General features: G+C 41.9%; 1 protein-coding gene across 6 annotated transcripts in view; it reads left to right on the top strand.

Annotated features, from left to right (window-relative positions):
- The window catches only part of TARBP1 (tRNA guanosine 2 -O-methyltransferase TARBP1), an 89765-nt gene continuing 61836 nt past the window's right edge, over positions 1-27929 (top strand). For 5 of the 6 annotated variants that reach the window (XR_015724862.1, XM_045783678.2, XM_087863126.1 and 2 more), the window contains exons 1-11: positions 1-964; positions 6504-6601; positions 8052-8121; positions 10240-10388; positions 11276-11328; positions 13037-13134; positions 15895-16030; positions 16599-16695; positions 17877-17966; positions 22668-22809; positions 27632-27731. Coding sequence is in view for 5 of the 6 variants with exons in the window: in XM_045783678.2 (XP_045639634.2) it covers positions 28-964; positions 6504-6601; positions 8052-8121; positions 10240-10388; positions 11276-11328; positions 13037-13134; positions 15895-16030; positions 16599-16695; positions 17877-17966; positions 22668-22809; positions 27632-27731 (1970 nt within the window). In the remaining variant the exon portion in view is untranslated. The remainder of the gene's footprint in view (positions 965-6503; positions 6602-8051; positions 8122-10239; positions 10389-11275; positions 11329-13036; positions 13135-15894; positions 16031-16598; positions 16696-17876; positions 17967-22667; positions 22810-27631; positions 27732-27929) is intronic. The other variant, XM_087863127.1, reaches the window with a different exon arrangement.

The raw sequence follows: 27929 nt of genomic DNA, 5'->3' as shown, positions 1-27929 counted from the left end.
CGGGTGTCGGCGGCGCGCGCGCGGCAAATGGAGTGGGTCCTCGCGGAAACGCTGCTGTCGCAGAGCCGGGACCCCCGGGTCCTGCTTGGGGCGCTGTGCCGCGGGGAGGCGTCCGCGGAGCGCGTGGAGACGCTGTGCTTTCTACTGCAGCGACTCGAGGACGAGGAGGCGCGCCGTGGCGGCGGGGGCGCGGGCGCGGTCCCGGAGGCGGCGCGCGAGGTCGCAGCCGGGTACTTGGTTCCGCTACTGCGGGGCCTGCGCTGGCGCCCCGCGGGCGGCTCGGACCCCGGCCCGCTGGCCCGGCACCGCCGGCGCGTGCTGAGGGCGGCGAGTGCCGCCTTGCGCTCGTGCGCCCGCCTCGCCGGTGGCCCGCAGCTGGCGGCCGCCCTGGCGGAGGAGGCGCTGCGCGACCTGCTCGCTGGGGGGCCGGTGCCCGGCGCCGAGGCGGCCGTGGAGGTGCTGGCGGCCGTCGGGCCCTGCCTCCGGCCCCGCGAGGACGGGCCGCTGCTGGAGCGGGTGGCGCAGGCCGCCCTCGCCTTGGCGCTGGGCGCGGACGGGAACCGGGATGAGGCCGGGCCCGCGGAGGACGCGGCGGCGCTGGCGGCCGGGAGGCTGCTGCCGGCCCTGGGCCAGTGCGGCGGGGCGGTGCTGCGGGCCGTATGGGGCGGGCTGGTCGCAGCCGGGGCGCCCTCGGGGCCGGGCCACGTCGGGCCGCAGCTGCTGGTGCTTAGTGCCCTGGCCGAGAGGCTGCTGCCGGAACCCGGCGCCGACCGCGGTCCTGGGGCGGGAGAGGAGGAACCCGACGCGCGGCGCTGCTGGCGCTTCTGGAGGACGGTGCAGGCGGGGCTGGCCCAGGCCCAGGACGCCTTGACGCGCAAGCGGGCGCGCTACCTGCTGCAGAGGGCGGTGGAGGTGTCGGCGGAGCTGGGGGCCCACTGCACCTGCGGCCCCCAGGAAGGAAACGGTACTTGCCTCTTTGCTTCCGGCCCAGCGCCACTTGGCTTTCTGGGGCGGGGTGGGGGGCTCCTGCTTCCAAAACCCAGCTATCCGGATGCCCTCCGTGCCTAATGTGTATCCGTTAACCGTAAAGCCTGGAAACCTTGGGAACCTCACCTCTGGGGTGTTCTCCAAGTGACTACGAATCACTGCAGCTGAGAACAGTCAGCACTTCCTCACCTTTCTGACCCAGAGCAGGGCGGAACCCTGCACCCGTGGGAAAATCAGGAACCTGACTGAGCCCAAGCAGGACTTTACAGCCCACATTTGAGCGATCTTGATTACGTCCATCCTAATAGGAAGGAAGGGTTAGCTTCCATCAAATTGAAAGAAAAATTATTTACCTGTACTGACCAGTGGATTGAGTTTTGAACATTAGAACTCTGTCCTAGAAATCATCACATTCTTTGGAAATTTCCCTTGGCAGTTCTCTTACTGGGGACTAAAATTTGTTAAATGTATGGTCCTCAAGTCGACCTTTTGATGGTATTTCTGCTATTGATTTAATAGGATGAGTCTGATTTTAAGTAATTTTTTTTAAAACTTTGAGACTATGCTTCCTACTCCTTTATTACAAAACAAGAGCGGTTAAACTAGCAAGGACTCCCTTCAATTTGGCACTTCCTGTTCTTTGGTTTGTTCACTGCAATGTGTGAAAGTGGGCTTCAGCCATCTTTCTGAGCAGCCCAAGACCAAAATAGAATAATTCAGAATTGTCCCAATACATAGAAAATTTCTACAATTTCAATTTCTACGCCTCTTACTGCTAAGCGGTTTTTGTTTGGTTGGAGTTGTGAGTAGATTTTCATGTTTGTCTAAAACGTTAGATAGTAAGTATTTTGACAGTCCACAAATTGGTGATCATCCGACGAGAGTTTTCACTAGAGAACACTTTTTCAATGACCCAAATTAAAGTAATTTAAAGAGTTCTGCAGAGTTTTAAATATGAGCAGTAGTCTTTGCTCCCTGCCCACCCCCAGTTTGCCCCCTCAGAGAGCGACCACTTGTACCTGTTTTAACCGATTATTTTAGTACTTACCTCTATGTCTCCCAATAATCTGGATAAATCACCATCAGTTGCCGTAGTTATACTTTGGTGAAATGTGAGTTCAACATTTACAGAGTTATGACGGAAGATGTTCTTCACAGGTGATCTTGTAGTAAATTATGATTTTTTTTTCCTTCCTGCAAGTTTTTCCTGGAATTATGTCATTTACAAATTTGTTTGGTTCTCTCTATATTTATCACTAATTCAGCCTTAAAAGTGTTAGCTATCCTCTAAATCTTTCTTGTACAAAGTCCGATCATTTTCTCGAAGACATCTCTCCTGCATTCCCCTTACAAGCTCAGCCTGACTGCCAATTCTTACATCTGCCTTCACCTGATGCCTGTCTTGGCACTCTTGTTTCCTGGAGTTCGAATCTTCCGTTTTGGTTTAATCACCTGTTTTGGTGCAGGCATCTTCCAGAAATAAAAATTTTTATCAGAGCATGTCCCATATATCCATCCGAGGATGCTTGTGTCTGATATGTTTTTAAAGATTATTTGTTTTAGAGAAGGAGAGCGTGCGTGAGCTGGGGGAGAGTGAGGGACAAGCAGACTCCCCGCTGAGCGTGGAGCCCAACACGGGGCTCCATCCCAGGACCCCAAGATCATGACTTGAGCCAAAACCAGGACTTGGACGCTTAACCGACTGAGCCACCCAGGCGCCCCTGATATGTTTTATTTCTGTTATTTCCATCTGACACTTAATTTCCGTTCCCTGAAGATCCCCATCTGTTCATACAGGTTGTCTGCCTTTTTCCCTAGATCCTTTAACATGTGAATCGTCTTCTGCATGGGCCATCTCTAAGTTTGGTTTTGTTTTTTGTTTTATCTCTGGGTAAGAGGGGGGTGTCACTCTTTTCAGTAGCGTGAAGTAAATATTTATGTCTAGAGATGGGCGCTCCTCCCCTTCTATGAGGCCGTGAGTGTTGGGGGTTGGCTCATACTAGTTTATCGGGAAGCTGGATTTGGATCTTGTTGCTGCTGTGGTTGTGGGGTGTTGCTACCTGTGTTCAGTGGGAAGCCGGGAGTCCCTAGAGGTTTTTCCTCAGTGTTCCTGTTCTCTGAAGCCGTTGATGCTAGCACCTCACTTGGGGTTCTTCACGCTTCCGTCCTTCCCTCAAGGGGAGACCGCTGACGTCTGTTACTGGGTGCAAGGCTTGAGATGGAGGGTGGAGAGGGGGGATCTTTTCATTTCTTCCTCTCCAGCCTCTTCTTCGGCCCCATGTGCCTGCACCTCAGGGTTCCATCCAGCTTTTTTACCATGTCTGCTCTCTCCCCAGTGGCAAATAACCTTGCCTCCTAAGTAGCGAAGGGTGTAGAGTTCCCTCACCCACTCCTGCTGTGGCTGCATTCTGCTCGTACCTGTGGTAGGCCTTGACTGCAGGTTTCCTGCCCTCCCCTCACAGCAGCAGACCTGCTTTGTATCAGTGCAGGACTCTCGGCGTGAGGGGTTTCGTTGGGCAAGCAGGTTTTCTATCCATCCCTTGGGGCGGCCAACTTTTGCCTGGTGTCGGCACCAGGACAGGCGTGGGGATGTGGCAGGGTTTCCTCCAGGGGCAGACAGCTTTGGTCTCCTGTTTGAGGAGGGTCCTGGGTGCAGACAGGCTTCAGCCGATGGCCACGACCTTGCACTCCTGTAGGGCTGGGATGGGCTGCTCCAGTTAGTCCTGCTGTCCTCTCAGACCTACGCGGGCCCTGCATGCCTGGGCTCCAAAGTCTCTTGCCTCCCACATGGTCTTTCTCAGAACACCTGGGGGATGCCTAAGGAAATGAGCTGATGAGTGGTTGCGTTCTCCCTTTGGGGTTCCCAGGGTTCTAGGCTGTCAAACTAACCTACACCTGGCTTTGAAAAACTCAAACGTTCATTAGGGTTTTTTTTCCTTTTTTAAAAAAAGTTTTTATTTTATTTTAGAGCAAGAGAGAGAGAGAGAGTGTGAGCAGGGGGAGGGGGAGAGAATCACACTCTGCAAGGAGCCCAACATGGGGCTCGATCCCACAATCCTGAGATCATGACCTGAGCTGAAACCAAGAGATGGACCCTTAACCAGCTGCGCCACCCAGGTGCCCCCTCATTTTTTTTTTTTTAACTACTTTTTGGTGACCACCTCCTCTTCCTGCACTTGGCCAGAGGTAGATTCAGTTCGAGTGTCCTGTGTGTTCTTGGACAGAGGCTTTCTGCCCTTTGGAGTTCCGATCCCTGGAGGCATTGTAGTCTCAGGTGCCAGGGGTTTGGGATTGTGCATATTGTCCCGTGTTTTCTCTTTGTCAGTATGGCAGGAATGTTCTTCTGTAGCTTTCTCTATCCTAAGTGGAAACTGAGAGCAAGCATGTCTAAATGCCTTTGTTTTCCCATCACAGTTGATTTACGGTTTGATGGGGGTAGAATTCTAGCTTGGAAAATGTTTCCATTCGGAATTTTGAAGGCACTGATCTATTTATTGTCTTAGAAGCTCGAGCTTCCAGTGCTGCTGTCGAGCCATCTGAAACCGTTCGGAATCGTATTTGTTTGTATGTTTGTTTCTTCTGCATGGGAGTCAGTGGGGACTGTGCACCGTCATTCTGAAGTTTTGCAGTTTTGGTACCGGTCAGTTTTCATCCTTGTGCTGGGCACTCGGTGGACCTGGTCAATCCGGAAATCATGTTCTTTGGTTCTGAGAACTTTTCCAGGATTACTTTCTTTCCTCCCTTCCTCTCTGCTTTCTGTTCTCTTGTTGGATATCGAAGCTCCTGGACTGGTTTATCAAAGCATCTTTCCTGTTTCCTATGATTTTGTGTCTTGGTTCTATTTCCTGGGTGACTCCCTCAACATTATTTCCAGTCCTTTCTTGGAGTTTCTGGTTTTAGCTGTCAAAGTTTTATTCTTGTGAGATCTTTTTTGTTCTTCTAATGTCCCCTTTTTAATCATATCCTGTTCTTATGACAGCATGAGATTTTCTTCCTCTGGCATAGTTTGGTTCTCTCCAGATTTCCTCTGTTTGTTTTGGTCTTGATCTTTAATGTGGATGTTTCCCCAGATGGCTGGTGATCCTTAGATACCTGTTTATATTTAAGACTAAGGAACCAGTGGGGCACCTGGATGGCTCAGTCAGTTGAGCTTCAACTCTTGGTTTCTTTCTTTCTTTCTTTCTTTCTTTCTTTCTTTCTTTCTTTCTTTCTTTCTTTCTTTCTTTCAAGATTTTATTTATTTATTTGACAGAGAGAGAGACAGCCAGCGAGAGAGAGAACACAAGCAGAGGGAGTGGGAGAGGAAGAAGCAGGCTCCCAGCAGAGGAGCCTGATGCGGGGCTCGATCCCAGGACTCTGGGATCACTCCCTGAGCCGAAGGCAGATGCTTAACGACTGCGCCATCCAGGCGCCCCTCAACTCTTGGTTTCTGCTCAGGTCATGATCTCAGGGTTGTGGGTTTGAGTTCCGTTTTGGGCTCCGAGCTTGGCAGGGAGTCTGCTTGAGGATTTCTCTCTCTCTTCCTCTGCCTCTCCCCCCCGCTCGCTCATGAACTCTCTCTCTCTCTCAAATAAATAAATCTTAAAAAAAAAAAAAAGGAACCCTAAATCTGAACACATAAGTGGTGCTTGCTGACCGTGAACTTCACTGTGAGGTGATCTGGCCAAGCCCCATGGTATTGGGTAATCTCTGATGGCAGCATTGTCACGACTTTCCTCTTCGACTGGCCAGATTCCACGGAGACCTTCCAGTCTGCTGCTGCACAGTGAAGGCCTGGCCAGCATTCTGGGACCCGAGGGGCAGAAGAGGTCTTAGCATCCAGGGTGCATCCATGTTCACTTACTCCCGACCCTAGTAGGATCCAGTGCACCTTAATCCAGAGACCCACAATTTTACCTGCTCCAGGGAATAAACTCCAGGCTTTTTCCTGCTCAGAGCATAGGAAAGGGCACAGAGGGTCTGTTTCTTAAACACACTGAACAAAATTCTCTTTAGTTTAGCCTTGCTTTTCGCCTCCACTTACAGAGTAACTTTGGCTGCCAGTTCCTTAGGTCTGGGGAGATGTTCAAGTGTAAATCAGTTTTTTTTCTTGGCTTTCCATGTGCCGCTTTATATTCACTTTTCTTGAGTCTGCTTGTTTTTCTCTGATTTTCAAACTAAATTTCACTGCTATTGTCTGCTCCCCCGTGTTCGCCATTCTTCTGGGTTTTTGCCTTCGAAAAATCCTTGACTGTTACAGTGAGGTTCTTGGGGAGAGAAAGTAGGGTTTATGTGTTCAAATCCATGATTCTAACCAAGAACTCTAAAAGCAGTAATCGTAATTAAAAGAAAAAAAAAAAAACCTTCTGAGATTCATCTTAGCCCAAGCCTCCTATCTAGGCTTTGATAAGGGATGCCCTCCATTATTAGAGAATACAGTATTTGCTAATAGTGGCATTATTTTAAAAATGATTGTCATTAGAAACTTATAAAATCTACAAAAGGAGGAACTAATTTTCTTTTTTAAACCATGTCAGGCCCAAGTCTGTTTTGGTGGTCTGAGAAGAAGAAAGATGAGCTTCTAAAGTTTTGGGAAAACTATATTTTAATTATGGAAACTCTAGAAGGAAATCAGGTAAGTGTTTTCATATTTTAACAAATCCTGTGTAGATGTAGTTTTAATTTTTTTCCAACATTCTGTAAACGCAATGCAGAAAGACCAATTTGGATAAAGCATAATAGGATACAAATGTACTTTGTTTTCTGGCATAAATGCAATTTAAAACTGAATGTTAACTTAGGAAATTAAAGCATACTTTTAATTGACTTAAATTGTCACTCAAAGAGTTTTAGTCTTACTAGTTCTTCCCTTGACATTTACTTCTGAAGTGTTAGTTTTTAGTTTCTCAGCGTTATGGATAATCTTCAAAGAAATACAGACTTAGGAAAATGTTACTTAAGGCAATTTGAGGTAAATTGTTATGTAAATAACTACCTGCCCTTCCTCCCTTTCCTTCCTCCCTTTCCTTCCTCCCTTTCCTTTCTTTTCCTTCCTTCCTTCCTTCCTTCTTTCCTTCCTTCCTTCCTTCCTTCCTTCCTTCCTTCCTTCCTTCCTGTTTTAGTTTTTTAGAGCTGTGTGTACTGGTCCTGCAAGTGGAAACTTAAAAAATCATTTTTAGTTAATTATGAATTGGTTTTTGTAGAATTTTTAAGTTGACCAGAATCTCTTAAGATGACCTAATCCAGTCCAGTGGTTCTCAAACTTTAACACTCCTTAGAATTACCCAGTGGCTTGTTAAAGTACAAATTGCTGGGTCTGGTCCCCAGAGTTCCTGATTCAGTAGGTCTGGGGGCGGGGCCTGGGAATTCAGGTGTTTCTCAAGTTCCCAGATGACGCCTCTGCTGCTCTGGGGTCACTGGTGGAGAGCAGAGCCCTTGGTGGTGCAGGGCCTCCCGGTCTGTCAGCTGCAGACCTCCGAGGGGCTGGCCGTCCGGATACTCATTGTTAGCTGTCACCCCAAATGTGTACTAGGCATTGTTCGTGGACTGAAATAAAGAATTACTCATGGGCTAAATGTACATGAGGAACAAAGAAAGCATTTCCAAATTCAGATGCACTTTTATGGTTATCCTTCATCAGCAGATACTAAGGCCCCCCATGATTTATTTAAGAAGCTCTACAATTTACCTGTATTTACCTACACTAGTCTGGCCCTGCTCTGCATGTGTGGCCTTGAACATCACTTGAGTGACTCGGGGGAATATTTTTTTTGCCCTCTTGGTATTCTGTTGGTATTATCAGCCCTACCTATTTCCCAGGACAGTTGAGGATTACATGACATGATTTGTGATGCTCACTGTACAAATGTGACATTACTGTCACTGTATCCTAGGGCGTATTCATTAGCTTTGCCACGCTCAGTCTCATAGACCGGAATTTATGGAAGAATCGGGCACCTTCTGCGTAGTAGGGCTACTGTTGTACAATAGATGAAAATAAGTTTCATGTGAATTTCTAAAGTTTTAAAGTTCATCTGAGTTTTTAAAGGGTAGTTTTTATTTCATATGGTTTTTTTTGTTTTCAGATCCACGTGATAAAGCCAGTTTTACCAAAGCTAAACAGTCTGTTTGAATATGCAGTGTCAGAGGAAAACGGTAATGGTTACTTGTATTTTGATTTTTATAACATTTATAGCTTCCCCCCCCTTGATTTTATAACTAATTCTTACGCATTATAGAGACTTTGGAAAGACCATCAAAGTGTAACACAGAAAAACACGCATCTGCTGCCAGGAGAACAGCTGTTAACATTCCAGACGCGTGCCTTCTGGACTGATCGTTCGTAGCGTTCTGTCTTACTGAGCAGTATGTCCAGACGTATTCACCTGTACCCTTAGTCTTTGAAAACATACCTCTGAGTGGCTGCAGAGTTTTCTGTAATTTAGCGTAATTTAGCGGTATGGTTAATTTTGTAAACTTCTGATCACGGAACATTTCAAACATTTACAGAAGGAGAGGCATATGTAAAGTGAGCCCCACCACCCAGCATCCGCAGTGACCAGCACGTGGCCGGCTTGTGCTTCCACCCTCCATAGGCCCCCCCCCGACTTCTTCCCCCTCAGCAGATCGTGGTGTCTGTAATCATTTGTATACACCCTTAAGATAAGGGTTCTTTAGGAATGTTTTCATGATGGGGTACTTTACCTTGTTAATAACGGCTCTTTGGCATTATATATTTTAACTGCTTTCCGTTCTTATTCTCTATCTCTGTTTCATTGTTTGTTACTTTTCGGGATTTCAGTTATTATTCTGTATCTTGGACATTTTTAGAAAGATTCCAAGATATAACTTTAAGTGTGGTTTTCAAGCCTTTAATCAGTACTGTGTTTTGAGAGCTTCTTAGGAGAAATAGACAGAAACTGGAGCTTCCTAAAATTATTTTATGAGACACCATTTGTATCAACAAAACAGCTAAATGCAGGCTGACAGTGTTTTGTGTGCGTATGAATGATACACTGCGGCATTAGCGTGTTTACCCGTGAGAATTAACCTGGGTAAATGGGTTTTAGTGCCTCCTCCAGATAATTACAACTTTAATAGTTCGACCCCTTAGGAGTTGAGCTTTATCCAGTCGAGCGCTGTGGTGGTTTTCTGAGACACTGGGATTTTTCACAGACCGTAAGAATCTATAGTCACCTGAGGCTAGAATTTAATTGAATCCTGTTGTGACTTCACGTATGCATTTACTATTAAATGATTCTCTTATTCCCACGTTTTGCCCACAGCTCTTGGCAAACCAAATCAGATAGCAGTGACAGGTTTGGAAAAATTACCGTTGCCAAAGCATTGAACAAGCAAGCATCTTGGTGTAAAGTACAAATAATGGACCATTTCTAGAATGTCATGAGTTAAAAATGCTGAATGATTTTTTTTCTAGAAGAATTAAAAGATATTTCAAAAGAGTTAAAAAACACCTCTGAGGTACATATTTATTCTGTTTTGGGTTTTTTTTTTTCCCCCACTCATTTATATATTGAATAGAGATTCACTTAATGTCCAGTATATGCTAAGTGCTAGGGATAAAGTGGTGAGACAGATATACTATTTTTCACTTAATTTTTGTCTCTTTTCCATGAAAAAAAAGTTGTAATGATAAGTTCTATGAAGGTACCAAACAAGGGACTGAAATGGAATATACAGTGAGTGGGGCCATCCCTTAGAGAGGGTCGTCAGGGAAGGCCCACCCCAGGAAGGACATCGGAGCTGAGTTGAGACGGCAGTGTGCACAGAAGCCCTGACGTGGGGCCGAGGACCGGAAGGACCAGCATGGCACAGGGTGGTGGCTGTGGGAGGCGGGGGTAGCATCGACGCTGTTCTCAGGGTCGCTTCCTGCCTTGGTCAGATTTTCTTGCAAGAGTATGAGAAGCATACTCTTGAGCAGAGGAGTGACAGTTTCAGATTCTGTGGGAAAAATGAATGGAAGTAGGGTGACAGAAGGGTTGTTTGACATCACCCCAGATCTGAAGTTCCAGCCCACGTGCATGGGGTAATAGTTAACCTCTGTGCACTGTGGTAGCGGTAAAGTTGCTTGCCGTCTTTGTAAATGAAACTGCCTGAATGTGGTTACACCGTCGGATAGGTCTGTAAAGTCACTGTATGTTGTAACGAAGTTAACGTGTCCATGTGTAGCTGTGTGTGTTTATGAATCTGTCGTCTGTGCGGAGCCACAGAGTGTGAGAATCTGTGTCAGCGTCACATGTTTTATCTCCACAGGGTGTTGGCTCGTGCACCCATCCTGGCATATGTGTATTTATAAAAGAATGTTTGAAAGTGAAAATAAAATCCTGACCAAAGAAGGTGTTATCCATTTTTTGGAGCTGTATGAAACAAAGATCCTTCCATTTTCACCAGAGTTTTCTGAGGTAATGACAGCCTTTTTCTTCCCCCTTGCTCCCTTTGTCAAGAGATGAGAGGTAAAGACATTTGTTGCATCATAATGTGATCTTCAAAAAATATATACTAGGCTCTCTCAGAGCAAGTGACATTTTATAGATTTGCATAATGATGCTGTTGTCACAGTTCCGAATCTCTGAATTATTGCTGTTTAGGGATGCTGTTCCCCCAGTTCTGAGCCAATGAATTATTGTTAGCTACTATATTAAGCAGAGATTGCCTTTTGAGCCATATTTATTAGCATCTGTACTTCCCTTTGTCAGAAATCACACAAATCAGAGACAGAATTATAGCTGTGATTTTAAGTCTTGTATTGCCAGGGAGTCACATGATTACTTAAGGTAGAGTAATTTACCCTCACGTAGAGGTACCCTAGGAAACCTTCCTAACTCATGACAGGCTGTCATGTTTTGTTACGTATCATTTTCCACCTTCTCCCATCCTTCCTGCATTTCCTGTACACTTGCTTTTTTGACCCAATGTCTTGTAATATTTTTGAAAGCACAGTTTTTTCCCATTTTATTTTCCAGGCACAGGGGTTTGAGCACAGTTTTGTTTTTCCTTGTAACTGCTTATTTTCCACTGGGTGTTTCTTCTTTGGGCTCCTTTCTTCCTTGCTGGCCCCCCGTGATCTCTCTTCCTCAGTTTTTATCAGGTGGGAAGATTCTGTACATATTTGTTGCGGTGGCGGAATTAAGGTACCCTCCAGCATTGCCCTGAATTAGCCCGCAGCGGAAGGGATCAGCTTTGCTCAGAACAGCTGGCCTGCAGCCCTGCTGGGACGCGCAGCTACGGCAAGCCGGCTTTTCAAAGTTGCACCTGTAACTTAACATCAACTACATTTTTTTTGTTTCAGTTTATTATTGGACCATTAATGGATGCGCTTTCGGAGAGCTCTTTGTACATCAGGTAAACAAACATCGTGTCATCTAGCAGCCATGTAGGAATATGTCCTCGATGTAGAAGCGTAACGTGTTTGCAGAGTACGACCAGGCTGTTGGATGCATTTGGTGCATGACACATATCGCCGAACAGACATTCAACTTTTTCTTGCTGTGAAGTCCCTTCTCTATGTGTGATTCTTCTTGGTCTTCTTCTTTTAGTTGTATCAAGTGTTCCTTCTTTCTGTTTGTTCGTTTTCTTGGTTTTGTTTTCTTTCTTACCTTGAACCCTTCCACTCTTAGAGTTTATGGAAAGTATATCTTGCCAAGCTTATGTTCTTCCCCTTGCTCTGATTCCTGCTGTCTTGGAAATTGTAGTGACTTTGGCTAACCAGCATTCTAAACTTTCTTTCCTTTTTTTTTTTTTTTAACTTTTTATTTTGAGTTAAAAGTTGTGAGGATAATAAAAAAAATCCCATGTACCTTTCGTCCACATTCCCTCGATGTCAACGTGTCACCGTGTTTGCTTAATCACTCCTTCTCTCCCTGTGGGTGTACGTCGGTTTCCCAGCTCTGTCTGCTGAGTGGACTTACCCGTCTGTGTCTGTTTCAGGGTCTGTCTGTCCATCCGTCCGCCACCATCCATGTGAAAAACCTCGAGTTCACAGCAGTGCATCTGATTCTAGTCCGATGCCACAGGGCTCGCTAACCTTGCCCTTTCCAGATCTGACAGAGGCTGCCGTGGTTGTGAATATGTCACTTCCTTGCCCCTTCTCTTCAAACAGTTAGACAGCGAGGAGAATTTGTCAGTATTGTGCCATAGCCTCGTTTTTTGGCGTTCTCTGTACTCTTGAATTACACCTTCAGAATAGTCCCCTGCCTCTGATCTTTTGAAGACTGATGAACTAAATGTATACTTGCAGGTCTGTTCGGTGTACCTCTAAACAGACCACCCCCCTTTCCCCCCCACTGCCAGTTTCTTTGAAACGTTTAAATTAGTTTGTGCTAAGTTATACTAATACTTAATCCTATTTAATAAATATTGAAAGAGCATAGCAGTGCTTGATTAGCCAATTAGTTTTCAAATAACTCATTACTGTTGAATAGTTCTGTGAAGCAGTTAGACAGCTGGAGAGCAGTAAAACCTACTTGGTTCCTCTGAAGGAGCCGACAGACACATTTATTGTGAAATGCCTTCAGTTTTCTCGCACTCTAATGTGTTCAATTAACAGATAATGTTCCTGGCGGAAGCATATAGCAAGAGAAGAACATGACTTTAGTAGATGTTAACAATTAAATGTTCTTGCAGAAGTCATTAGTTACTCATATATGTTTTTCTATAAATGTTATTTTATTTAATACTTAAAGATTTAAAATCATTCGATTATATGTTGGAAATAATAAAATATGATTGAAAATGATCACTTTTAGAATTTTTTAAGATGATGCTATTTTAGCAACATTCATAGTTGTGTGTGTGTCAGGGAAAGTATCATAAAAAGGAGATCTATGTCTACTTAGAATGTTACAATACTAACTTATGTCCGTTTTCCTAGAAGGTCCTGACGTTTTCGTATTCAGAAGGATCTTCAGAATTTCACTGAAAAGTAAAATGCAGGTTCAGGAAAAGATGTCCTGATTGTTGTTGAAAGACGTTCGAGCCATAGTTCATTTAGTTTCAGTATTACTTATTTGTAAATTTTAAATATTTGTTTTTTTCCCTCATTTGTCTATAGGTCCCCAGGCCAGCTGATAGGAAGTGGTTCTCCATTGGGATTGAAATTACAGAAGTTTTTAGCCACTTATGTTTCTCTTCTTCCAGAAGAAATAAAGAGTATGTGTCAGTAAAGAGTTTTGAAATTTATTAGCTTTAAAATTTTTAGTATATTGGTGATAAGCGCTATCCTATGACTATTATAATCAGTATTGTCAAAATTTTCGGGAACATACATATTTTGTCAGAATTATACAGGCGTTCATTGTCATTGGGTACACACTTTTGCCTTTATACATAACACGTATTACCAGTATCGAAATGAGGACGTGGGAGTCATTTTAGTACGTGTGCTGCCGTTGGCCATCTTTTCTAATTTTCTCTGTTCGCTTTCCAAAAATCAGTAAAATTGGTTGACGAAAGAGAGACCTGGGTTCAGGAAAAAGTTGTAAACACAATATCCATTGTGTCAAAACTGCCCTTCTGTAGATAGGAACCTGACAGGTAAAAGAAAAATATACTTGCTTCATGTAGACCTTGTATTTTAGAAATACCCGCTTCTTCAGATTAGGGACTTATTTTCCTTTCTGATGAGCTAAGTTGGTAAACAAAGAGCAACATCGGTGTTACTTTGTTTGTTCAGCAGCAGAAGGACTTAACTCCCTGGGTCCTTTTTTTCACTCGTGTCTTTGTGGCCTATAAAGTGATCCTGGGTCTGCAACAGATACACATTTCCTTTTGTACTTTGTCTGCAAATAGGGTGAAGCAATGACTCAGGAGCCAGGCATTAAAAAAACAAAAAGATGATCCGTGTATCTCAACTTTAAGTTCCTAGAAAATTGGCTCTTTTGATTACTTCTTTAAAAAATTAGTTCATGGAGAAGGAAACTCAGATGTTCTGTAGTTTGCCAGAAGTCAGAAGTGTAAGCAGTCTGGGGTTTGCTTTGCTGACCATGTTGGCAGAGAGAGAGGATGGAGGTAGTGCCCCTGGGGTTTGAGCACCTGCTGTCCGTGGCCAGGGCCAGCACGCAGTGTATGCTTGTAAGTGTGTTGAATGAATGTGAAACAGAAGCTCGGCCATCGCCCTCTCCCCTGTGCCATGAGTGAGGTGTTAGGCAAAAGTGGGAACTTAATTAGTCCAACAGAAGAGAGGGCAACTAAAATGTTTACTCAGTTTGTACTTGGTACATTTTTCAGTCAACAGTTTCCAGTGAGTATCTTACATGTGTTGTGCTAGGTACTTGGAAGGTATAAGATAAATGCTATTTTATAAATAAATAACATAAAATGTTATTTTATAAATAAAACATAAAGCACGAGCTCCTTTTAGGAGCTTTTAAGGATTTCTTAAGTCATTCTACAGTGATGATCAGAGGAAACAGACATTATCACTAATTCCATTACTTGAGTGTCTTTAAGAAATCACGTATTAGCAGAGAAGGCAGAACGGAGCACCTTCCGTTGGCATCTCAAGCTAGAAAAGTAGTGACCAGATCCAGGGTAGGTAAGAAATGGCGATGAGAGAGATCTCACGTTTTTGTACGCACAAACCAGAGGCCAGTTACCATCAGTAATTCTTATCCTGTTTTTCTTTAACCTCTCCCACACAGCACTGGTTTCTAACAGTAAAAAAAAATTGATTTACCCCTTAAACTTATTTTTATTATTAGAGCTGCATGGTTATCAGAATCTCTATAATATAGTAGAGTACTTATCCTACAGGAATGAGATTAAAGTAACGTTTTGTTTTTTTTTTTTTTTACCCAATAGGTTTGAGCTATCATTCACAGACCATAAAACTCATCTTTTTAAAGTGTTCGTTTCGTTGGTTTTCAGTACATTCACAAAGTTCTAGGACCATCGCCACTAATTCCAGAATATTTTCATCACTCCCAGGAAGAATATTTTCATCACCCATCATCGATCCCTTTCCATTCTCCTTTCCCGCCAGCTTCTGTCATCCACTAATCTCCTTTCTCTACGGATTTGCTGATTCTAGACATTTCATGTAAATGGAATCCTATAATATGTGGCCTTTAATTTATGTCTGGTTTCTTTCACTTAGCATAATGTTTTTAAGATTCATCATCCATGAATGAGTCATGCAGTAATGATCCGTGTATCAATATTTCATTCTTTTTTGTGGTTGAATGATACTCCACTGTACAGATCTCTCACATTTATCCCTTCAACAGTTGTGGACATCTGGATGGTTTCCACTTTTGATTATTACGAAAAATGCTCTTGTGAATATTAACATACAAGTTTTTGTATGAACATACGCTTTCAGTTCTCTCGAGTGTATACCTAGGAGTGGAATTGTTGGCTCCTATCGTAATTCTCGGTGTAACTCGGTTTAACTCGTGAACTGTTTTCCACACCGGCCGCACCATTTTGCATTCCCACGCGCAGCACTCGTTACCGTCTGTCCTTTTGACGACAGCCATCCTCACTGGGTGTGAAGTTCTATCTCATTATGCTTTTTTTAAATTTATTTTTCTATTCAAATTCAATTAGCCAACATATAATACATCATTAGTTTTTGATGTAATGTTCAATGATTCATTAGTTGCGTAGAACATCCAGTGCTCATCATGTGCCCTCCTTGATGCCCGTCACCCAATTACCCCATCCCCCCACCCACCTCCCTTTCCACGACCCTCAGTTCGTTTCCCGGAGTCCAGAGCCTCTCATGGTTTGTCTCCCTCTCTGATTTCTTCCCATTCAGTTTTCCCTCCCTTCCCCTGTGGTCCTCTGCACTGTACCTTATGTGTCACATATGGTTTTTGATTTGCATTTTCATATCTACTGACTAATGATGTTGAGCAGCTTTCCGTGTGCTTCTTGGCAACAGTGATATTTTAAAACCTTTTCTTTCAGGTAGTTTCCTATTAAAGTTTATTCAGAAGATGACAAGTAGACATTGGTGTGCCATTCCCATTTTGTTTCTGTCTAAGGCTTTGGCAAACGTACCAAGATGTAAAGCCCTGGGTATAGAAGGGCTTCTTGCTCTCAGGTAATTTACTCTGCGTTCACATGTGTTCATATGTTCACATAGGGTTATCTGCAGTAACTTTCCATCAGTAAATTTTGTTTTCCCCTCTGCTTTAATCTATAGTGAGTGGTTTTAGTTAATATTGGCAGGGGGGTTTGAGCTCTTATTTTTGAGCTCTTGGTTTTGTATTAAGAAGTAAAAAATCTATTTATATGGTTGAACTAATTTTGTTTTATGAATTACTTGGATTTTGGTCATTTTAAAACAAGGCCAGTAAGGTTTTCTTAAATTATGTTGATAATGTAGAAAACTAGAGATAAAATACCGAACAGTAATATTGATTGCAAAGTATTTCAAAAAATATGAAATTCTTTAATAGTATCTTTATAGTCTTTGAAAGAGATATATTTTATATCAAAATTGAGCTCTACCAGAGACCGTAATGGAAAATAATAGCCTTGAGGGTGTACTGACAGTGACTTTCTGCATTGGGAAGTGTAGGTACTGTAAATCAGCTTGTCAGTATTTACGAGTTACCGGAACTGTCTTTGGGACCGTGGACATGCATGTTTTTGTGTTTTGACGTCAGGGATGTTCTTCAGTGCACTATGACCACCCATCAGATTCTGCTGAGAGGGGCAGCTCAGGGCTATCTTCTTCAAACAGCTATGAATTTGGTAGATGTGGTAAGTTTATCTTTTTTTACTCAAGATACTTCAATTTACAAGTCTTTCTCCGTAAGTGTGCAAAAACGTGTCAACATAGCAGGTCTGTGATGCTGTCATTAGAAAGCCTTGCTCGTAAGGTCAGCCTGGTCCTTGCTGGAGGCCCAGAATGTAGATTTCGGGAGGGTTCCTCCTATGCTAACTGGGAAGAGGGATGGACTGTGCCCGGTGTTTACACAAGCAGTATGGTTTATACTAACACCGGCTTTCCTTCTCAGAGTCTGGAGTCTTGGTAGGTGCTCAGCAGAGGTGCCTGTGTGACCAGCTCCCAACAGAAACCCTGAGCCATGAGTCTCTAACGAGCTTCCCTGGTTGACAGCATTTCATACGTTATCATGGCTTGTTGCTGGGGAGATTAACCCAACTTGGGTGACTCCCCTGGGGAGAGGACTCTTGGCAGCTTTTGCCTGGTTTCCTCTGTTTCCACTTTTTCTGCACGTCTTCCTGTAAATTGATCTTCAAGGAGTATGTAGTATCTTTGTTTTTTACAGAGCCCCTTCACTACTATTGCTGAGAATAGGGTCTAGCATAGCTTTTCTGTGAAGGGCCAGAAAAAGTCCGTTTTTTAAGGATTTGCACATCCCATGGTCTCTATTACAACTACTTGAAAGCCGCCATAGACAGTTTATAAATAAAGTGGCCGGGTGCCACTAAAACTTTATTTACAAAAGAGCTGTGAGTGGTTTTGCTGACACCTGGCCTAGAGCAAGGTATCTTAGTTCAAGATGTGCAGCCTTAAGGGGATGAAAAGATTGCTGTGGTTTTCATAAGACGGGGTCATTTTCATGGCTTTGAAAGCAAGCATCACTGTTCGGCTTAAGTAATTTCTTACAGAATGTTTTTGTTTTTGCTTTTAGACTCTGACCATCTCTTCTCTAAGATAGTAACCTTGATCGTAAGGAACATGGACTTAGAAAATAATCTTTCACTTTATATAATAACACACTGATTGCTTGTATCATTTCTAAAAAACATTTTCTTTTTAAAAAAGTAGCTTTCTTTTGATTTAACTAGTAGTATTCTACTTTAAATGGAGTGTTAGCTTGCTTTTATAGTGATCTCATTTTATTAGATTAAAATGTTTTAAGTGAGTAATTTTGTTAAACTGCTCTGACCCCCTCCTCTCTCCTTCCCCCTTGTAGGAGAAGGTGTCACTTTCAGATGTTTCAACTTTTCTCATGTCTCTGAGACAAGAGGAGTCCTTAGGACGAGGAACCTCATTGTGGACAGAGGTGAGATGAAAAATAATTTAATGATAAGGTCTTTGAAAAGTTATAAAAAATTGTTTTCTAATTGAACTCACTACTAATCGCTTATGTAAAATATAGTGATGGCTTTGTGATCTACCAACAGAGGTTTTTAAATATTGTATATTTGCTTTGAGTGAACCTAAGTAATAATGCTGCTAAGAATCTTACAGGAGGACCCGAGAATGTCTGGGGTAGAGACGGACTTAGATGAGAAGGTCGAGCTCGTGGGTGGATCTCGATTCTGGATGAGATGGGTCAAAAATAAGGATGAGTTAGACTCAAAAACAGTGATACCGACCTCCTCTTTCTGGTTTTCTCTGTCTGTTAATGGCACTTCCATCTACCCAGTTGCCCAAGTCTGACATTTTGGTAATTCTTGATTCTTTCTAACTTTATGCATCAAACCCATCATGAAATCCTAAACGCCTTTCGTCTTCTGCAGCCGTTGCTCTCACGGAGACTCTGCTCCTCCCCCGAGACGGCCTTGCACGCCCACTGGCCTCACAGTGCTGCCCTTCGTGTGGGCTCTTCAGGGGTCTGCTTCCTCCTCTCTGTTTTGTCTGAAACTGTGGAACTCCGTTCACGCTACTCCTGTTAGCTCTTACCCATCGTATAGCTGGTTGAATCCTAATCCGTGTCCTCTACAGGTTTTATGGTTCTTGAGGACAGGGAGTTTTTTAAAAAAGAATTCTATTTCTCCAGTGCCTAAGAGATCACGGAGGGCAAGGATGTGCTTATATCTTTTAGAAGGCAAGTCCGTCTGCGTACGCACAGAGGGAAATGAGAAATCAGCGTGAACTGTGTTCAAATAATTCAGGTGTGGAGTCAGAAGGGCATACAGCAGGGTAATGGAGGGAATGAAGAAAAAGAAAATTGGGGTCTTTAACAATTAGAATTTCATTTTATTTTCTTGATCATAATGCATCTAATTAGGTGGAATCTAAAAAATACAGAACCATGTAAAGAAAATAAAAATCACCTGTAATGTCTACGATCAAATTAAATCCAGATTTTTGGGCTTAATTATTAATTTTTCAGTATACATATTCTTAGTCTTGCTTTCTCAGTATATAGGTTTATATTTAAAGCGATATGTTAACATATATGATTTTCTACACAAAGTAACGATTATACTGTTCTGAATTTTATTTTTTGTCTTACATTTGAGCATTTTAACATGTTGTTAAATCTTCACTATATAATATTTAAAAATTCAGTCAATTAGATATTTTAGAATTTACTTAATCAGTTCCTTTTGTTGGACTTTTGTCTCAGATCTTATCATTTCATCTGGAAATATGTGCTACTAAAAGATAAAGACTTTGAAAGGGCCTAAATAGTCTCTTATCATACCTAAAAATGTTAACGATCATTTCTTAGATTTCAAATATTTGGTGTTTAAATTGCTCCAGATGTCCAATAAATGTGTTTGTTCTTTGCATTTTGTTCCTATATTCAGCTTTGTTCAAGTATTCAAATGAGGTCTATTCATTGCATTGATATGTCTAGTTTGTAAATTGTGGTTGATCCATCTGGAATTTATTTCAGTGTATGTATGGTATGAGCTTTGAGGTTTCATTGAGAAAAGGCACGTGAGGATGTTCAGACCGTGCTTGGTCCACACGGAGTGTAAGTGCACTCCACCATTGTGGTCCTTTCCCCTTTGACCAGCCAGATGGTGTTTGATTGTTTGTTAGCAAGCAGCCCCCTTGGATTTCCTAATTTGTTCCCCTGATTTTCTCCGTTCTCTAATTCACTAACTTGTCTTCATATTTTTCCTTCTTTTTAACTTTCTTTCTGTATGTTTACTTATCTCTTTATGTCTTTATTTTTTGAAAACTATTTATTGGACACCTTGTACACAGCAGGCTCTGAGCTGGGTTTTGGGAATACATGGTCAGCAAGATAAACGTGGCCACTGTCCTCAGGAAGCTTACATCTAGTGGTTCATAGCTGAACCCAAACTTTAAACCTTTTGGTTTAAAAATAGAAGCATATATAAATATAAATATATCCCTTAGCGTAGATTTGGCTGTAGTGTCTAACTTGCAAAGTAGTAGTGTTCTCATTATTGTATAAATCTCTATTATGTTGAATCATGTAAGATTATTGATATTCAGTCACTTTTAACCTATGGAAATGGCAAGTTCACGTAGCTCAAGCTAAGTAAGTTTTTAAATTAATGGACTTTATTTTTCAGAGTTTTAGGTTCACAGAAGAATTGAACAGAAAGTACACAGTTCCCATACACCTCCTCACCACCCCCCTCCACCCCTCTATTATTAACATCTTGCATTAATGGGGTGCATTTGTTATGATTGATGAGCCAATATTGATACATGATTATTAACTAATGTCCATAGTTTACATTGGGGTTCACTCTTTGTGTTGTGTATTCTTTGAAGTTTGGCAAACATACAATATGTACTCACCATTCCAGTATCACACAGGTTAGTTTCACTGCCCGTGCTCCACCGATTCGCCCCTCTCTTCTTTCGTGCCGCCCCCCCCCAACCCTTGGCAACTACTGGTGTTTTGTCTGTGTCCATGGTTTTGCCTTTTCCAAAGTGTCGTGTAGTTGGAATCCTATACTATGAAGCATTTTTGGATTAACTTCTTTCACTAAGAAATATGCATTTAAGGTTCTTCCATGGCTCTTCGTGGCCTGATAACTCATGTCTTTTTATCCCTGAATAACATCCCGTTGTCTGATGTACCACCATTTTTTCATTCACCTCCTGAAGGACATCTTGGTTGTTTTTAAATTCTGGCAATAATGAATGAAACTGCTATGAACATTCACATATGAGTTCTTGTATGGACATAACTTTTCAACTCATTTGAATAAATACCAAGGGCACAGTTCCTGGATACATGTTAAGAAAATGTTCAGTTTTTTAAGGAGCTACCAAATTATCTTCCAAAGTAGCGGTACCATTTCGCATTCCCACCAGCAGTGAAGGAGAATTCCTGTTCCCCACGTCCCGTCCTCATCAGCATTTGGTGTAGTCTGTGAGGTGTGTCGTGGTATCTTGTTGTTTTAATTTGCAATTCTCTAGTGACATAGGATATTGAGCATCTTTTCATATGCTGTTTGCTCTTCGTATATCTTCTTTGATGAGGCGTATGTTTAGATCTTTTGCCCAATTTTTAAAATCGGGTTGGTTGTTTTCTTAATGTTAAGTTTTAGGAGTTCTTTGTATATTTTGCCTGTCTTTTACAAATATCTTCTCCCGCTCTGTGGCATCTTCTCATTGTCTTGGCAGTATGCAAATAAACTCTCGAGATTTGTATTTTAATAGGAAATCAAGGTAACCTGTCTCCCAGTGACTGCAAGGTAGATGCCATTTTAAACCATAATTCTGACATGAAAACTCTTTGGAGAGAAAACATTCTGAATCTTCTGACAGATTTGTTAGAAGAAGCAAATACAAATTTGAGTTTGTCAGTTTTATTTTAAGATGGTGCTTGTGGGAGATGCAAGGTTTGTAAAACCTCACACATTTCATAACAATAGCTCAGAAACTTAGTCTGGCCAGTTTGAGAGAAATATAAAGAAAAAGTACATCCTGTTGAAAGGTCAGTATCCTGGCTGACCTCACTGTTAGATTTTACAATGATCCGACGTGATACCTACACGGAGCGACTTCTTCAGTGTTATCGAACTGCTCATTCATCACCACCAATGGGATGTTGGTCTCAGTCTTGACTGAGTCGTTTGTTCATCAAGTTTGTCTTTGGTTAGTCCTGTATTATTGTCTCCTTAAATGTAATTTTGGTTAACCCTAATGCAAGGAATACTTTTTAAAACATTCTTACTTTTTAGAGAGACTTATTTCATAATTATTTACTTTGTATTTAAATTCATATGTTGAATTCGTACAGTAAGAATCTTTTCCTATGAAAAGAAAACTGAGAACATAATTCAATTTCAAAACAAAATTCACAATTTCATGTGACCAAAGATGAATTCTGTGAGTTTCAGTTTTGCAAATCTTCTAAAAGTTGTAACAGAGAAGGACTAGTATTTCTCTTTTTAGTTTATATTTTAAAATGCACATGTTAGAAAATAGACTTGTGAGGAGGGTAGGAACTTTATAACTAATACAAAAACAAACATATCCTTGTTTTAGTATAGGAAGCAGGAATAAATTTTAACTTCAATTTAAGGTTGTAATTTGGTTTACATAATGTGTCATTTTTCACTGAGATGTTCTTTAGAAAACCTTATTAAGATGTGCACTACATATTAGGTACTTTAAAAATTCTTGCCTGTAAATGAAGTTCGTATATTCATGTGTATATACACACGTGTGTATATAGAGATACACATTTTTTTCTATCTGCACTGTCTGTAGAACTCAGTCATGACTAAATGTTCTATTACCTTGCTGTGTTCAGATTTTTAAGATTTTATTTATTAGAGAGCAGGGGGAGTGGTAGAGGGACAAGCAGACTCCCTGCTGAGCTGGGAGCCCAGCGCCAGGCTCGATTCCAGGACCCTAAGATCACGACCTGAGCTGAAGTCAGACACTTAAGTGACTGAGCCACCCAGGTGCCCCTGTTGTGTTCAGATATTTAAATTCAGTTTATTGTGGAAGAAAGAAAATTGGCTTAGGGAAATTAGAAACCCTTTGCTCAGTTAGGTTTTCAAAATAACGTAATAACTATTTTCTTTCCCAGCTCTGTGATTGGTTGCGTGTTAATGAAAGCTGTTTCAGGCGAGCCTCGGCTTATAGCTCCATTGGACTTCCTGAGACATCCTCTTTAAATGCTTACGTGAAGAACCTCGTTCAAGAGTATATTAAGTCACCTGCTTGGGAAAGTAAGTCTGAAATCACTTATATGGATTGCTATCACTACATTATTTTCAAAGAACTTTTAACTAGTTTTTCCAATTCAGATATAAGCTTAACCAAATGTGTGCTGATTTACTGATATCAAACTCGTATTTTCGGCCAAATAATGTGAATAAGCAGAATGTGGAAATACGTTTCCTAACGTGTACTTTATCTGGTCTAGGACTTGAGATTTTAAACTACTCTTGTATGTGTTAAGAAACTAGTAAGTTGCCAGAGTAGGAATTGGACAGAGACACATTTATTCTACAATCATTGAATCTTTGCGGGCTAGATACTGCAGATGTGTTTTTAAAGCCTCTGTAAGTGGAAATATTTGTAGATAAATCTGTGCGTCTTTTGTGTGTTTGTTTTCAAAACATCACATGTAGTATGAACTGATTGTGAAAAGTAGTTTTAGAGAAAAATTATGTTTGAAAGGATGGTTTTGTTAGTTTTTTCTTTTTCCCAGATATTTAGTCAAGATCCATTTTCCAACTTCTTTGGGGAAATGTGTAAGACTGCACTGAGGGAAGAACTATTAGCAGATTCATTAATTAGGATTCTTTTTACATTTCTAATGCTTCTTCTTCATTCAAGTCCTTAGTTGATAATTTGGGTAAATTGCATCTTTGAATTTAACGTGTCTTAAATTTCCTGGGTTTGTCTCAGACTGAGTCGTTTTCATGTACTGATTAATCTGATCGTGGAATAGGTTTTAAATGAGCAGATAAACTCATGTATTTTGGAAGAATAATTATCTGTTTTTCCTTCTTAGAACATTTCTCTTTCATGTTTCATTCTCCGTCTAGTAAATTCTCTGTGGTGTTACTTGGAGGATTCTTTTGTTAGGCCTATAAAAGTAAATAAATTTTCGTCCTTACTAGAGTAAACATACATTAAAGTCCCTAAAATGTCTTCAGAACTTATTTTATAATTCAGAGTATATAACAGCATCAGATTTGAGTAAATATTCAAAATCAGATGAAACAATATTTTTAGAATTTTTTTCTTTAATATTTCTAGGACTTAAAATATACTGTTTAATATAATAGGCTATTTTAAGTTTTTAAAACACTTAAAACTTGATTTCAAGTGCAAAGGAGGCATTTGTGTGTGTTTTAATATTTTTGTTTGACTTTTAATGTCCTTGACTGAGTGCCTTTATAACGTTTAATTAGCAATTACTGGGGCAGTTTTCAGAGCAAGTTAATAAATTCCAAAGAAAAAAAATTAGCTTGAGTTTCTGAACATAAAATACATGTACTATTGAATTTTATTTTTGTATAGGGACTTACTGGCCAAAACACTATTTTCACTCAGGTTCTACATCTAAAGTAGCTTTTTCTTTGGGTTTTGGCATAGTTAGTACAGATAGATTTTGCACTGTGGACTCCGCAGGCATCTATGAAGTGTTTTCTAAGAGCCTCTGGAGTCCCAGAGACAAAAGCTCTCTCCCTCAGAGCATCATCTAGCAAGGAAGTTGACAGGGAAGCAGATAATCCAAGCACAGTGCCTTGAAAGACGTGATAAGCACTAGGCTGGGAACCCGCGTACCTACTTGGAATGGGTAGACCAGCAGAGTAGAGGGAGGTCACCAGATGGGTGAATCTGACCAGTGGGCAGAAATGAAGGAGAAAAGCAGGAAGGAGTATCCCACAAGGCTTGGGCGAACTTGCATCCAGGGAGCTGAAGGTAGGTAGGCATCTGTCTGTGTATTTATGTATCTGTCATCTGTCTGTCTGTGGCGTGGAGCCCAAGAAGGAATGGTGGGAGGTAAGGGTGGATATGAGGTACGTACACACACATATATGGACATATACACAGTGTTGGACACGTGGTATGCAAGACAACAAAACAAAGTGATAGCAGCAAACCCACACAAAACCAGCATCACCTATAAGCAAACATGCGGAAGAGCTTTCAGAGCAGGCTTTCTGAGTCATGGAAAGTGACACATAGTAGCACTGAAGGCTTGTCAGACCTCGGACAGACACGCTGAGATTAAGGGACATACATTTGGAGAAATGTATACTTAACTCAGGCAGTCCCTCAAAGGGTTTGGTGTAAAGATTTTGTAGTCAAGTGATGTGCCTACTTAAAATTAACCAAGAAATCTAGAGATGTGGAATAAGCCCGAATAGTCCCGAAGTATTGCAGTTGTATAACAGATTTTAAAAACAGCGTTGAAGTGTAATTGACAGACATCACAGTCTATGTATTGAAGCTGTAGGGTGTGGTGGGTTTGGACCTACGTCTGTATGAAACTCACCCCCATAGCGAGGTAACACGCGTATGTATCAGGCTCCAAAGTGTTTTCGTACCTCTTTTTCATCCTTCCCCTCCACTTCACCTTTCTCTCCTCCATGCCCTGGACAAGACCCATGTGCTTTCCAACACTGCAGGTTAGTTTGCATTTTCTAGAATTACACTCAGTGTTTAAAATTCATGGTAGCAAGATTTGACCGGTGATTCGGGGCTAAAATGCATTAAGGTGATTAGTAATTGCCAACGATTCTTTTGTTTCTTTAAAACCATTGTTGCCTCCACTTTTCTAGCTTCAGTAAGCGAAAAGGAGTGTAAAGAATTCTCCCTCAGTGGTTTGCAGAGTATGGTTTCCAGACCAGCAACACCAGCACCACCTGGAAACTCCTTAGAAAAACAAATACTCCGGCTCTGTCCCAAGCCTATTGAATCAGACTCTGGGTGGGGGCTTACCCTCTGTATTGACAAAGCCTCCAGGTGATTGTACAACAGGCCGAAGTTTGAGAGCCAGCGCCCTGTAGCATGGATTTGCTTCATGTGGTGCAGGGTTCTCGGGAAGCCCCCACAGCAGGCAGGCCTGCCGAGCGTGTCTCGTGCCGGAGGAGCAAGGCACTCTCTTGTCATTGGTCTGGTACTGTGGCCCTCCTTGACCTCGGAGGTCATTAAAAATCCACTACACTTGCAATTTATAACCTTCCCTTTCAGTATCCAAGGTGCACAGTTGCTTAGGATTTCAAGCAGGATCTGTGTTTCTAGAACGCTGCGGTGTTTTGCTGAAGGAGGTGAGAACCGTCGGGTTAGCCATGTTGCGCACTGGCTGTGTGTGCTGGTCATTCCCACACATGCCGTGTTTAAGGCCAGAGCTTCCCGCTCGCACGCCGCGTGAGCGCCACTGTGACTGGAGTAGCACCCCTACCCCGCCCCCCCCGTGAGGTCGAGGAGGTCTGCTCACAGGACTGCTCGTGAATGACTTCATTTTAGTCTGTGTTGATGAAGGACGTCGATGTAAGTGTGGGGTAGAAAGCAGTAACGTGAGGAAAAATGTTTCCAAGAACAAGTTTCAAGGACTCGTCTTTACAACACGTACAAATTTCGCCTACTCCAATTTCCTGGATAGCACCGACATTGGGATTTAAAAAAAAATATATGAGCAGATTCTTTACTGATGAAAACTAAGTGGCATTTATAGGATTTAAAAAATAATATATGATAAAGTTTATCCTTTTGTTGTATTTTTTAACTGAGTTGTCCTACATGCAAGTATGTTTTTACTACTGTTTATCTTTGTACTATTCCAGTAAATTTATATTAAGATATATTAAATTACCCCCAAAATATATTAGCGTGTTTAAGAAAATGATTTAAGTATTTAAACTACTGAGCTGGAAAACTAGATCTCTTACCTAACTTTTTCTTGAGAATTGGGGTGAAAAGTGCAATCTTGCTGTAATAATACACCATGAATGAAAAAGAAATCTATTCATGGCTTATTTTCATTTAGTTGGCTTTCAGAGATGGGAAAATATTCATTTTATCTGGTAACCATGTTCTTTCTTCCAAAACTTATTCTAGAAACTTTGCATAAATTTATTTTTTTTAAAAAAAACAAGGGGAGTCGTAGGTATTATTAGTTTGAGTTCATAGAAGATGACCTAAGCTTTTTTTTTTTAGGTTTTTGTTCTATTTTATTTTATTTTTTTTTTTTTGAGTGTAGTTGATACGTAATGTTATGTTAGTTTCAGTGTAGACCTAAGCTTTCTGAGAGGACAAGCAGTTGTCCCAGGGTCCCACAGCTAAGGAGCACAGGACTGGGGCTCAGACACAGGTCCGAGGCTCCAGAGCCTTTGGGTCCATATCCATTCCATCCTCCTCCTGCTTACATCTTAGGCAATTTTCTTCTCTCCACTGAAATAACTCGAATTGCCTCTTAACTCGTCACGTTGAATCTCCTCTTGCTTCCCGTACTCTTCTGCCTGTAGAAGTCCTTTTAAACTACTGATTTGGGTCTGCAAATGTTTCCTCCCTTTCTTTCTGTGCCTTTACTTTACCCTGAAGTGGCTTCCCCTAGCCTTTAGGAAGTTCTTTGCATGGCCCTCTAAGTCCCCTGGTCTCTTCCCTGGCTGTCTGTGTCACCTCAGCTTTGGCACTCCCTCCCACTCATGTGCCCTGCTGCACGGGCATCCTTCCGTCCCCTGGAACGTGGCATGCTCTGCCTTCCTTGGGGAAGCCTTGCCTCCCTTCACCTGCTGTACTCTTTCCCAGCCTTCGCGATCAGCCCCATTGTCCTTCTTCAGAGGACTTTCTCTTATTCCCCAGACAGATGAGGGCATGGCCTCCTGTGTGCACTCCCCTCGGGCCATTTCGTACCGCTCACCACCGCTGTCATCGGTAACAGTGAGCTATGCCGGAGGGTGTTCTGTGCTTCGTCTCCGTGCTTATAATTTGATATTGATAAGGCATATTCGTTTGGCTGTTCTCTTCTTGAAACATCATCTTTGAAGGATTTTGTTCATGCTTTGCAAATGTCAACTCTTGTTATTTAAGCAGGAGAAGACTGCTTTATGCCGGACTGGTTTGAAGCCAAGCTTGTTGCAATGATGGTCTTGCTGGCCGTAGATGTGGAAGGAATGAAGACTCAGTACAGGTAAGTGTTTCCCAACTTGTAAAGAAAGCTTAAAAAATCAAAGAAAAGGCTAATCAGATTTATGGTGCCTGTTGAGACTTCCATGATTGGTCTGGAATTGATCCTAGTGTATTAAAGGGAGAAACCAGAGCACTGGCAGTATGCTAGAGAACTGCTTAAAATTAACAACATATTGATAGGAATAGGGGCTTGTTAGTC

This window comes from Ursus americanus, chromosome 6 (genome assembly GCF_024610735.1).
Source record: "Ursus americanus isolate L20-20 chromosome 6, mUrsAme1.1.p, whole genome shotgun sequence".
In the NCBI taxonomy this organism is placed as follows: Eukaryota; Metazoa; Chordata; class Mammalia; order Carnivora; family Ursidae; genus Ursus; species Ursus americanus.
Note: the sequence above shows the minus strand (reverse complement) of the source record. Positions and strands in the feature narration are given on the sequence as shown.